Below are 13,024 nucleotides of genomic sequence, written 5' to 3'. Positions count from 1 at the left end.
GGAAAATTATAAAAAACGAAACGTGTGAACATATGCTAAAGTGTTTTTTTTTGGAGGTCGGGGGTTGATTTGACGGTTTCTTACAGTTATTAGGCACTAGAAACTGTTTCTTAGCAATTTCCCCTCTTTTACTTTGGTTTGAGAGCTGTTCTGGTGACTACGTAAACGCCACATGCTGCTCTGACCACGTTATTGAAAGACACTAGAAATGCAGTGAGGCACTTTCTACAGGCGGTGCCCATACTGTTTCAGCCTTTTCCCATCCATTTCAGCCTTTCCTCAGTCACCACAGGTCACCGACAGGTGCGACGTAAAATTATTCTGGTTTCCTATAGACTTACATTGGGGAGCAAATATTCACGAATACTCGAATAGCGGCAAGGTATTCGTCGGATATCCGTCGAAGTGAATAATAGGGTATTCGATCATCCCTAATTACAACCCTTCCCCCCAAAAATACTCAACCTTCCTCCTCCCCTCTTCTTCCTAACGCCCAATCTCAGCGATCTGACATTTATTACAGTTACTTTCAGTGCACAATCTCCATGTCTGAACAATGTCTGTAATGTCTCTATACTACAATAATAAACATGTTCATATTACAAATTACAATTTCCATCTACGATCCATTCCTTCTTTGTGGGAACATCTGCTGTGATCCAGTTTTTAAAATCACTATCCGTTAAGTTTAGTAGGTTTTTTTCATCATCATTGGGAACCGACTCCCTTCCCCAATACACAAATTATAGGTTCTAAGGAGAATTTGCTTTTAAATACTTACTAAATTGTCCCAATAACTTCAAACCGCCAATTTTTTTTTCCAATAAAGTCTAAGTATCTAATGTTCTACACTTCTTCCTCCATTTCCTTTTTGCTGGAGCAGAGGTCGACCAACCTGTCCCCTCATTATGGCATTAAATATCTTGGATACAAATTACTCCTATTACTGCAATTTCTCACTTGCAAACCTTTAAAAGTTTGCAAATTTTTCCAAAAATATATATTTTTTTTCTCTGTAAGGCCTGACATATCAATTTAAGCCTATACTCTTGGCTTTTTTTTCTTTTTTTAGACAATATGACCTCCTCATCCTTTTCTTTCCTTTCGTCGGGTGTTTACTTCTCCACACAAGGTCCTTAATTAAATTTTTTATGATGTTAAATACTTTTTTAAAATCCAAATTCTGCTCCACCTCACTTTGACATCGACTCCAAGCAATGCCAAGGTTTCATCAACCAGTGCACCCTGCACTTTGAGCTGTTGGCGCATCAGTTTTCTTCAGACGGGTCCAAAGTGGCATTGCTGAAGTTGCTCTCTCTTGGGTCAATCTCCTGTGGCAAAAGAAATAACCCAATTATCACTGATATGGTGGAATTTTTGCAGGCCTTCCAGAAAGTTTTTAAAGAACCGTCTCGGGTTGTCTCGGCTGCATCCTCTCTTCTGTACTTGTGTCAGGGACTTCTGACTGTGGGACAATATGCGGTTCAGTTCTGCACCCTCACTTCTGAATTAGGATGGGGTGATCAAGCATTGACGGCCACCTTTTGAGAAGATCTATCTGGGAGAACCAAGAACGAACTAGCCGGTTGTGAAATAGCCACTACTCTGGATTATCTTCTTTCATTAGCCACGTGAGTAGTTCATGGGTTCCAGGAACAATACAAGGAGGCCTCCCACGAGAAAATAAACTACTCGTCTGGTTCCATCCTTCCATAGGCCATTTGCTTCCCAGGTTCCAGCTTCTGCTCCAGTTCCAGAGCTTATACAAGTGAATAGTATCAAGATGTCGGATCAACAATGTGAAAATTGCCGAGCCATGGGTTTGTGTGGAGAAGCAGAGCACTTCATCCAAACCTGTCCTTTGAGGCCGCAACTCTCTTGCCTTGGCTCCATAGGAGGGATCACCCTTGGCAAAAGCAGTTTCTCTTCTTTTATATTGATCTGGTTCCCGTCCGTATTGTGTGAAGAAGATCGGTTCTCTGAGACGTCTCATCTGGATTCAGGGTTTCTTGGAAGTTTCATTCAACAAGCCGGGGTGGATTGTTACTAGATTCCCATCCAACGCCTTCAGGATCACTTATCAGTGTTGTCTGTGGATGGAATGCTCCTGTCTGAGCTCATACACTTTGTCTCTGAGCCTACAGAACTACGTGTGGGAGATAAGCATTTGGAGAAGATCTCCTTCCTTGTTCTTCCAAACTTGCATTGTAAGTTTCTTCTAAGTGTGCCTTGGTCCTGTGCTCAGGAACCCATTCTGGACTGGAAATCTACTGAGGTGCTCTGTTGGGGACAGATATGCCAAGAGAAGTGTCTGGTTCGTGCTCATCTGTCCCAGCCTTCTGAGGCGCCATCTTGCCAACTGGTCCTGCTTTCTGCCTGTCAGCCAGCTACCTTTGACAAGAAGAGTGAGGATTCCAATGTGTGTCTGAATCATCAGATTTCTACACCAGTTACTGGGTCTGTGTCCTGGGAAGGCCTTCCAAGCAATGGCCATTCGGTCCTCACCTTCCACCGGACATTTCCTCTCCCATCAACTCTGTGGACATCTTTCTGTAGAGATTTTCCACAGGCTTGAGGATGAGGAAGCATAAGGGGTGTAATGTAGCACCAATGTCCCTGCATTACTCTATCCAGCAGGGATGCCGTTTCACTAACCGCCATGGCCAACCCGTACCATGCTGCCTTCCTTCTCCAAGGTCCCCTACGTGTGCGGCCTCTGGTTCCCTGGTCTGTGTATGCTGCACATGTCTCCAGGGAATGCACCTAGGGCATGCGCATGCACACCTACCCGACTCTTAAAGGGCCAGTGCACCATTTCCTAGAAGTGCCTCTCAGCCTATCGCTGACATATGGTTGTTTTCTGTTTTTTTTCTGGGCCAAATATATCATATATTTTCTTCACACAGTGCACACATGCGGCTCCGCTCCATACACATCATACACACGAGGCTCTGCACCATACACATTGTACACATGAGGCTCCGCTCCATCCACATCATACACACGCGGCTCTGCACATGTCATACACACACGGCTCTGCTCCGTACACCTCGTACACACACGGCTCTGCTACATCCACTCTGTAAACCCCTCCTGACCCCACACATAACCTTCCCCTCATCCAGCACCTGACACCCAGCACAGCAGAGTCCTGCATACACTGAGGAGCTGATCATGTGACCCCTGACTCCTCCCCTCTATGTGACATCATCACAGGTCCTGGAAGCACAGAGCAGCCATATATCTAGTGTGCGGCTGGTTGAGTCTAGAATGTACGCGCTCCTGCTATGGGCGTGATTGTTTGGGTTGGTGGGCGTGGTGATGTTCCTCTTGTCCTGGTGCTTCGCTCCCCCTGCACCCCACCATCTGGAGCTCTTACCCCCAGAGCCCCGCTTTTATTATAATCACCTCTATGCCCATGTGGACTTAGAAGAATAATGTTTATTTCGTCTGGAAACACCGGTCTGCATTTTGAACACGCCCCATCACATGACAAGTTACATCTTACCTATCAGGAGGCCGTACATTCTAGCATCTACCGAATGCGGCTCTGCAGGTGGAGGTGTGTGGAGATTCCCCATTACTGGGGCAGGGGGCATTAACCCCTTCAGCTCTGAGACTTTCTTCGTGTTTTTTATGAATTGTGAGGTTTTTGTTCCTTTTCCTCTGATAGATACAGACGCCCCAACTATGAGAGGCCGGAAGTGAGGAAACCCGTCTCCCCTCAGTCCTCGGCCCCTTTCTGCCCTCAGTCCTCGGCCCCTTTCTGCCGTCAGTCCTCGGCCCCTTTCTGCCCTCGGCCCCTTTCTGCCCTCAGTCCTCGGCCCCTTTCTGCCCTCGGTCCTCGGCCCCTTTCTGCCCTCAGTCCTCGGCCCCTTTCTGCCCTCGGTCCTTGGCCCGTTTCTGCCCTCGGTCCTCGGCCCCTTTCTGCCCCCACACAGTATAATGTTCCCCCAGAATGTTCTCATTATCTGTTTCCCCGTATTATCTCCAGTTATTGTATTATTACAGCGGATTCTTTCTGATGTTACATCGTCATCTTCTCCCCATTCAGGTCCCTACAATATCGGATCCTCTCAGTGGAGATCTTCTATAGAAGAGAATTCTCCTGATTGCCCCGTGAAGGATGGATATGGACAGGGACAAGATGGCGGAGAGGATATTACACCTCACCCTAGAGATCCTCTTCCGGCTTACTGGAGAGGTGAGAGATTCTGATGACGTCACATTACACCATTCTTATCTATGGGAATAACAGATGGACAGAACTGGAGAGGTGAGGACTCTGGAAATGTCTGGAGTGAGATTTCTTACTGTGTCTCTCCATAACCAGGATTACACAGTAGTGAAGAAGACCTCTAGTGAGCGCTGTCAGGCCCCTGTGTCTGAGGGATGGGGAAGACCCCTGAGCCCAATCACGGGGCCTCCACCTCACCCCCCGATACATGAGGACATCAATGACCAGAAGATCCTAGAACTCACCTACAAGATGATTGAGCTTCTGACTGGAGAGGTGACACTGCTGGGAATGCTGGGACATTATACAGTAACGCTATGAAGGGATCGGGGGTGACAGTATCATTGTATGTGTCAGGTTCCTATAAGGTGTCAGGACGTCACCGTCTATTTCTCCATGGAGGAGTGGGAGTATTTAGAAGGACACAAAGATCTGTACAAGGACGTCATGATGGAGGATCCCCGGCCCCTCACATCACCAGGTAATAGACAGGACTAAATACACACGGCCTATAATTATCTGTATGTAAGGAATGAATTCAGTCCCTGTATGTCTCTCCTCCAGTTCTATCCAGTAAGAGGACAACACCAGAGAGATGTCCCCGTCCTCTTCTCCCACAGGACTGTAAACAAGAAGATCCCGATGTTCCTCAGGATCATCAGGTAGATGGAGAGAAGGTACCATTAAATCTCCCTATGATGTGTAGACGGCTGTGAAGGTCTTGTGCTCAGTCTTGTTTTATCCTCCAGTATTATATGTGTTATACTTGTGTAATGAGAGCGGTGGAGATGGCAGGATTAGAGCTGATCATAGATGGGACTTCTCCATCTGTCTGTGACTTTTACAATATTTGTTTCAGGGTGAAGATCTGCCCCATATTAATACTACAGAGACATATGTGAGGGGTGATGTGCGGAGTAAAGGGGAGATTCCTACAGATAACCGCCCAGGTGAGTAGTGACCACTAAATGTAGACAAGTCAGATTCTTCAGTCACCGGCTGTGGCTGCTTTATCAGGGTTGTAGTCTGTCCATATCAAATAGTCACCATTCTGCTGCTAGACCACAATATCCTCCACCCAAAACTGCCCCCATTATTTTGGCCATTGGATGCCCTTTTGTTGGAATGAGATCTGTATCAGACAGATCTTACAGGTAGGATCCATCCTGTCCCCTGAAATTAGAAGATGTTTACTCTTAGCTGCCCAGATCTCTAATCTACAAAGCCAAATGACAGCGTACGTAGAATGTGTAGACAATTTAAAAAAATTATGGAAAGATAAATATAATTTGTATGGTGGACCCCTAAGTGGAGGGTAATTATGCTGTTGTGTTCCTATAATTTTGTAACCACTGAAATAATGTGAATAGAATCCACAATAAATAAATAAAACAATGATCTGGTGGGTTATTTACAATTAAAGCAATTATTAATAATTTATTTAAAACTCCTAATCCACCGACAAACATATAGGTGGGTCAAGCACAGCACACTATATGGATCCACTAGGCTCCGAAAGAAATAGTATAGCTGTAATTATATAGAGAAACCTGTAGATCCCAGTCACACTAATATTATTGCGCTATATTGATATTTACAAGTCTTGGCAATAAGGTGCTAAAATTATTGTATCCTTGCTGGACTGATAATACTAATGACCAATGCCAACCTTTACCATAAGGTATCTATATTATTGCACTACATTCATTCTGTGACTATATTTAGTAATCATTTGTTATAGCGAAATATTCATCATACATATAGTGCCTGGCATAGTGTCATGGGTGTCAGACAGTCATGTGGTTTCTGGCAATAGAAAATCACAGCGTTTGGCTGCACAGAATGCTCCCTGACTTTCTATTGCTCCTGCTGTTAGTATTCATTGGTATAGATAGCGTTCCTGCTGGATTTTCTTCTCTTCCCTTTTGGACCCAGCAGGAGCTCGGCTTCCAGCGAGCTGCTGATTATCAGCATTCTGTTGGTGCTTAGATACTCCCTTCTTCCCTGGACTGGTGCTGGTGATATTATTCACTTCTTCACTTCATTCTTGCTCTAGTTGCAAGCAGGTGGCTTGCTCTCATCTGTGGTATTGGTGCTGAACTCCTGCCTGTGCCATCTGTGGATAAGTAGTTATTATTATTATTATTTATTATTATAGCGCCATTTATTCCATGGCGCTTTACAAATGACAGAGGGTATACGTACAACAATCATTAACAGTACAAAACAGGCTGGTATAGGAGGAGAGAGGACCCTGCCCGCGAGGGCTCACAGTCTACAGGGAATGGGTGATGGTACAATAGGTGAGGACAGCTGGTTGCGCAGTTGTGTACTGGACTGAGGGCTATTGTAGGTTGTAGGCTTGTTGGAAGAGGTGGGTCTTGAGGTTCCTCTTCAAGCTTTCCACGGTAGGGGAGAGTCTGATATGCTGAGGTAGAGCGTTCCAGAGTATGTGGGAGGCACGGGAGAAATCTTGTATACAATTGTGGGAAGAGGAGATAAGAGAGGAGCAGAGAAGTAGAGCTTGTGAGGATCTGAGGTTGCGTGTAGGTAGGTACCGGGAGACTAGGTCACAGATGTAGGGAGGAGACAGGTTGTGGATAGCTTTGTATGTCATGGTTAATGTTTTGAACTGGAGTCGTTGGGCGATAAGAAGCCAGTGAAGGGATTGACAGAGTGGAGAGGCTGGGGAATAGCGAGGAGAGAGGTGGATTAAGCGAGACACAGAGTTTAGGATAGATTGGAGGGGTGCAAGAGTGTTGGAAGCGAGGCCAGAGAGCAGGAGGTTGCAGTAGTTGAGGCGCGAGATGATGAGGGCATGCACTAATGTTTTTGCTGATTCTTGGTTAAGGAAATCAAGGATCCGGGAGATATTTTTGAGTTGTAGTCTGCATGAGGTGAAGAGGGCTTGGATGTGTGGCTTGAAGGATAGAGCAGAGTCAAGGGTTACTCCAAGGCAACGAGCTGGTGAGACTGGGGAGCGTGAGTAACCTTCAAGTTTGATGGAAAGGCTTGTTGGTGGAGATGAGTGAGGCGGAGGAAAGACAATGAACTCTGTTTTGTCCATGTTAAGTTTTAGGAATCGCGCAGAGAAGATGAAGGATGAAATAGCATACAGACATTGTGGAATTTTGGTTAGTAGAGAGGTAATGTCAGGTCCAGAGAGGTAAAGCCGTGGGACTATGAGCTGTCCCAGGCCGAAGGTGTAGATGGAGAACAGCAGGGGTCCAAGAACTGAGCCTTGGGAGACACCGACAGATAGGGAGCGAGATGAGGAAGTAGTGTGAGGATGGGAGACGCTGAAGGTTCGGTCGGTTAGGTATGAGGAGATCCAAGATGGGGCCAAGTCTGTGATGCCCAGGGATGAGAGAATCTGTAGTAGGAGGGAATGGTCTACTGTGTCGAAGGCAGAGGACAGGTCCAGGAGGAGGAGGATAGAGTAGTGTCGCTTGGCTTTGGCGGTTAGTAGATCATTGGTGACTTTGGTTAGGGCAGGTTCAGTAGAGTGATGTGGTCGGAAGCCAGATTGTAGCTGGTCAAAGAGGGAGCAGGAGGAGAGGTATGAGGACAGTTCAAGATGGACATGCTGTTCCAGTAGTTTTGAGGCATAGGGGAGAAGGGATATGGGGTGATAGTTTGACACAGAGGATGGGTCAAGGGAGGGCTTTTTGAGGATTGGTGTAATGGAGGTATGTTTAAAGCATGAGGGGAATACACCACTTGTTAGTGATAGGTTGAAGAGATGGGTTAGGGCTGGGATGAGGACTGCGGTGATATTGGGGATGAGGTGCGACGGGAGCGGGTCCAGTGCACAGGTGGTTAGATGTGATCTTGAGAGTAGAGTGAAAAGATTGTTTTCTGTCATGGTGGAGAAGCTGGATTTGGAGGAAGAGGGCTGAGTAGCTATGATGAAGGGCTGTGGTGATTGTGGGCCAAAGCTTGCTCTGATGTTGTCAATCTTCTGCTTGAAGAAAGAGGCAAAGTCTTCAGCTGAGATGAGAGGAGAGGGAGGTGGTGCCGGTGGACAGAGGAGAGAGTTGAAAGTGTTGAATAGCTGTTTAGGGTTGTGAGAGAGAGAGAGAGGATATGAGGGATGAGAAGTAGGTTTGTTTTGCAATAGGGAGTGTGGACTTGAAAGTGGTGAGGGACTCTTTATATGCAATGAAGTGCTCAGTGGAATGAGACTTCTTCCATCTGCGCTCAGAAGTTCTGGAAGCCCGTCTCAGTTCTTTAGTCTAACTCGTGTACCAGGGTTGCCTGTTGATTGTGCGGGTTTTGGTGTGTGTGAGGGTGGCAGCAGATTCAAGAGCTGCAGAGATTGTAGTGTTGTATAAAGTTGCAGCAGCATCTGCATCGTGTAAAAATGCAATGTCTGTGAGAGGGAGAAGGGACTGAGAAAGTGCGTGTAAATCAAGGTGTTTGATATTTCTGCGAGGGTGTGAAAGTTTGCGGAGGGGGGGGTTGCGTACTTGGAGAAGAGAGGGAAGAGAATGTGAGTAGGTTGTGGTCAGACAGGGGGAGAGGTGAGCTAGAGAGGTTAGATAAGGAACAGAGGCGAGTGAAGATGAGGTCCAGCGTGTGGCCATCTTTGTGAGTAGCTGCAGAAGACCATTGGGTGAGGCCGAAGGAGGAAGCGAGTGTTAGAAGTTTGGAGACAGATAAGTGGGAAGTGTCAATGGGGATATTGAAATCACCCATGATGATGGTGGGGATGTCGGTGGAAAGGAAGTGTAGTAGCCAGGTGGTGAAGTGGTCAATAAAGGCAGTTGGTGGCCCTGGAGGGCGGTAAATGACAGCCAGTTGAAGGTTGGAGGGGGCGTAGATGCGTACGGAGTGCATCTCAAAAGATGGGAGAGTAACCAAGGGTGGTAGTGGAATTGGTGTAAAGGAGCATTGGTCGGACAGGAGCAAACCAACTCCTCCACCATGCTTGTTACTGGGGCGGGGGGTGTGAGAGAGTTGGAGACCGCCATAGGAAAGTGCAGCAAGAGATGCTGTGTCAGAGGGGGTGAGCCAGGTTTCAGTGATGGCGAGGAAGGAGAGTTTATTAGTGATGTAAAGATCATGAATGAAGGATAGTTTGTTGCAGACAGAGCGAGCATTCCATAGAGCTCCTTTTAGTGGGACTGGGGGAGCGGGGGCTGGATGGATGGGTATGAGGTTTGAGAGGTTGCGGAAATTTGTGATAGGTTGTGGATGAGAGTTTGAAGTGACAATAGGGATGTGGTGAGGAGGACCAGGATTTGGAGCAATATCCCCAGCAGTGAGGAGAAGCAGTGAGAGTGTTAGTAGGTGGGAGCAGGAGAGGCCATGAGATGGTCGTGTGTGTCTGGAGATACTGCCTGAAATGTGAAGGAAAATATCTGAGGGGAAGGTGAGATGGATGGGGAAGATGGAGGGAGAGATACCTAGGGTCGGGTATTAGGTTCCGCACCAACGCGCAGAGCCGATCTATGGTGGTGATGGACCCCAGGGACTAGCAGTAGGCTTGGTCAGGGATCACCATCTCCCCCCTCCCTTATGTTTCGCCAATCGCTTGGTACTTCCCTGCACCTAGAGTCACACATAGGGAATTTAATTTTATTTATTCCTATTACCAAAGTGATGGCCCACTTTTACTAAAAAGCATAGGGCCTCTTTGCTGTAGTGATGTTATATTAGCAACCCCAGTATTTACTGTTCATAACTGGGTAGCCCAACATGAACATCTCACATCTATTTATGATCCCTCTCAGAGATCAAACATGGTCCTCTATGTCTGTTATTCTCTCTACGCGTTTCCCCCACTAACTTGTGGAGTTATCAGACAATAACAACTCAAGTGCCAGTTAAGCATTCGCTTCCTGCATTAATGTTTACTAATTGCAGGGGCACCTCTAATCAAAGTCCCACTGATGGTATTAACCCTCAACTGGTGAGGTGGGATTTTTGTCCCGCAACTAGTGATGTAGGGCTTCCTATACCCCCAAGTTTAGAAATCTCTAATTTTACAGAAAATGCAAAGATCACGTTTGTTTTAATTGTTTTCTTATTCGCGATTGATTACACATGAGAACAACAAATTTTTTACACCCACAAGTATCAGAAAATGTAATACATTGATGATTCATACCAGCATTTTCCAATGAATGCCTTCTGAACAAAATTTCCCTGGGGTGTTGCAAACCCCACCTCACCAGTTGAGTGTTAAAGACGCCACAGCATTCCGCAATCTTATGGTTAGATCACACTTGGATATGGGAGAGTATCATTTAATTTTAGCTGGGTTGATCACTGAATATAATCTGTTAACAACTAGTTATTGCATCAAGCTACAATTGATTTGTTTGATGGATATTCTACAATATTGTTAAAAATCTAATTTTCTCTCTGTACATTTATATCCAATGTAGCTGTTGCAGGGCATTGATCTAAATTGTTATTATATTGGTGAACTTTGTTGCAGCTCTGATCCAATTGTGCTCGCTGAGCAGCAACGAGAATATTTGGCTTTGTGAGAGTCGATTTTGTTAGATCAGATTATGAAGCCATATCTCTTTATAAGCAAGAGTTTTTCAGCTATAACCAATGTGTAAACCCTCCAATTTTCCAGTGACGGAGTTGAAGTTTTTTGCTATAATTTTGGCCTACAAGATATTATTTGATGGCTTATTATTCTAATATACGGAGGCAAAATGAACAAATAGGGTTGAACTCTATGGTCTACTGCTTCCTGCTCTGAGGTCTACTGTTGCATTGTGTACGATTTTTGTTTTCATTTTGCTACATAACTTGCAATTTTTTTGGCTCTTTCATAAACTATTTTCTAAAATTTGTATATGTTATTAAAAGAATGTTTATTCTTGACAGACGAGTGTATCAGGAGATCAGAGGCACAACCAACATCTTCAATTTTTAAATCAGAAGACCTTGATATCCCACAAGATATAACTGAAGTGATTGCTACTATTCCAGATATATTATCATCCCTTCACAGCAAAGATCTATCATCTGATTCTTTTAAACAGGTCCTACCTTCTGATTCATCACATATTATTAGCAAAAATAAAAAAATAGACATTGGAAATAGAAGTACTTTTACAGCAATGAAGCCATTTTCAACGTCAGCATTTGGAAAAATCCAGCAAAAAATTCACACTGGGGAGAAAACATTTTCTTCAGAGTCTCTCAGTTACCAGAAAACTTGCACTGATGAGTCTTTTTCATGTTCAGAATGTGGGAAACCTTTTAACCGTAAATCAAATCTTGTTTATCACCAGAAAACTCACACAGGTGAGAAACCTTTTAGATGTTCAGAATGTGGGAAATGTTTTACCCATAAATCAAATCTTGTTACACATCAGATAATTCACAAGGGGGAGAAGGCTTTTTCATGTTCAGAATGTGGGAAATGTTTTACACAGAAATCATTTTTTATTAGACACCAAAGAATTCACACAGGGGAGAAGCCTTTTTCATGTTCAGAATGTGGGAATTGTTTTGCACAGAAATCAAGTCTTGTCAGACACCAAAAAATTCACACAGGGGAGAAACCCTTTTCATGTTCAGAATGTGGGAAATGTTTTGCACACAAATTTCAACTTTTGAGACATCACAAAACTCACAAGGACAGAAGCCATTATCATAGCTAGAAGGTGAGAAATGTTTTACTTGAAAATTATAATTTGTTGGCCACTAAGGAAAATTCACATGGGGAAAAGCCATATATTTGGAAAACTGAACAAGAAAACACAAAATAGACAAAGTAAAGGTAAGTAAACAAGAAAGGGAAAGCATGTTAGAATTTACATTAGTATTGTAATATATACAGTTACTAATAGATGTCTGTTTTCTAAAAATCAAATAAAAAGCAATATTCAATGTGCATTGAACATTTCACATTGTTATATAGTTATATGTTCACTATATGGACAAGAGTTTTGCAACCCTCCCAACAAAATACCCAACCTTCCTCCTCCCTCTTCTTCCTAACTCCCAATCTCAGTGATCTGCCATTCATTACAGTTGCTTTCAGCGCACAATCTCCATGTCTGAGCAATGTCTGTAACTTCTCTATACTACAATAATAAACATATTCATAATACAAATTACTATTTTCATCTACGATCCATTCCTTCTTTGTGGGAACATCTGATGTGATTGAGTTTTTAAAATAACTTTCCGCTAAGTTTAGTAGTTTTTTTCATCATCATTGGGAACTGACTCCCTTCTCTGTTCCCCAATACACAAATTATAGGTTCTAAGGGGACTTTGATTTTAAATACTTACTAAATTGCCCTATAACCTGACACCGCCAAAAAAAATTCCAATAAAGTCTGAGTATCTAAACTAATATTCTTCATTTATTCTTCCTCCATTTCCTTTTTGCTGGGGCAGAGGTCGCCCAACCTGTTCCCTCATTATGGCATTAAATATCTTGGATACAATACTCTTATTACTGCAATTTCTCACTTACAAACCTTTAAAAGTTTGCAAATTTTTACAAAGATATATCAATGTTTCCTATCTAAGGCTTCACATCAATTTAATCCTATACTCTTTGGCTTTTTTTTTTTTTTTATTTAGACAATATGACCTCCTCATCCTTTTCCTTCCTTTCGTCGGGTGTTTACTTCTCCATATGAGGTCCTTGATTAAATTTTCTATGATGTTAAATACTTTTTTAAAATCTAAATTCTGCTCCACCTGACTTTGACGGCGACTCCAAGCAATGCAAAGGTTTCATCAACCAGTGCACCCTGCACTTTGAGCTGTTGGCGCATCAGTTTTCTTCAGATGGGTCTAAAG

At 44.0% G+C, this 13,024-nt stretch overlaps 1 protein-coding gene across 1 annotated transcript in view; it reads left to right on the top strand.

The window, feature by feature from the left end:
• The window catches only part of LOC142312349 (uncharacterized), a 229,460-nt gene that overhangs the window by 94,716 nt on the left and 121,720 nt on the right, over nucleotides 1–13,024 (top strand). Inside the window, exon 8 of the mRNA XM_075351287.1 lies at nucleotides 4,802–4,899. Within this exon, the coding sequence (XP_075207402.1) occupies nucleotides 4,802–4,899 (98 nt within the window). The remainder of the gene's footprint in view (nucleotides 1–4,801; nucleotides 4,900–13,024) is intronic.

The sequence above is a fragment of the Anomaloglossus baeobatrachus genome, chromosome 5 (genome assembly GCF_048569485.1).
Source record: "Anomaloglossus baeobatrachus isolate aAnoBae1 chromosome 5, aAnoBae1.hap1, whole genome shotgun sequence".
NCBI classification, from domain to species: domain Eukaryota; kingdom Metazoa; phylum Chordata; class Amphibia; order Anura; family Aromobatidae; genus Anomaloglossus; species Anomaloglossus baeobatrachus.
Note: the sequence above shows the minus strand (reverse complement) of the source record. Positions and strands in the feature narration are given on the sequence as shown.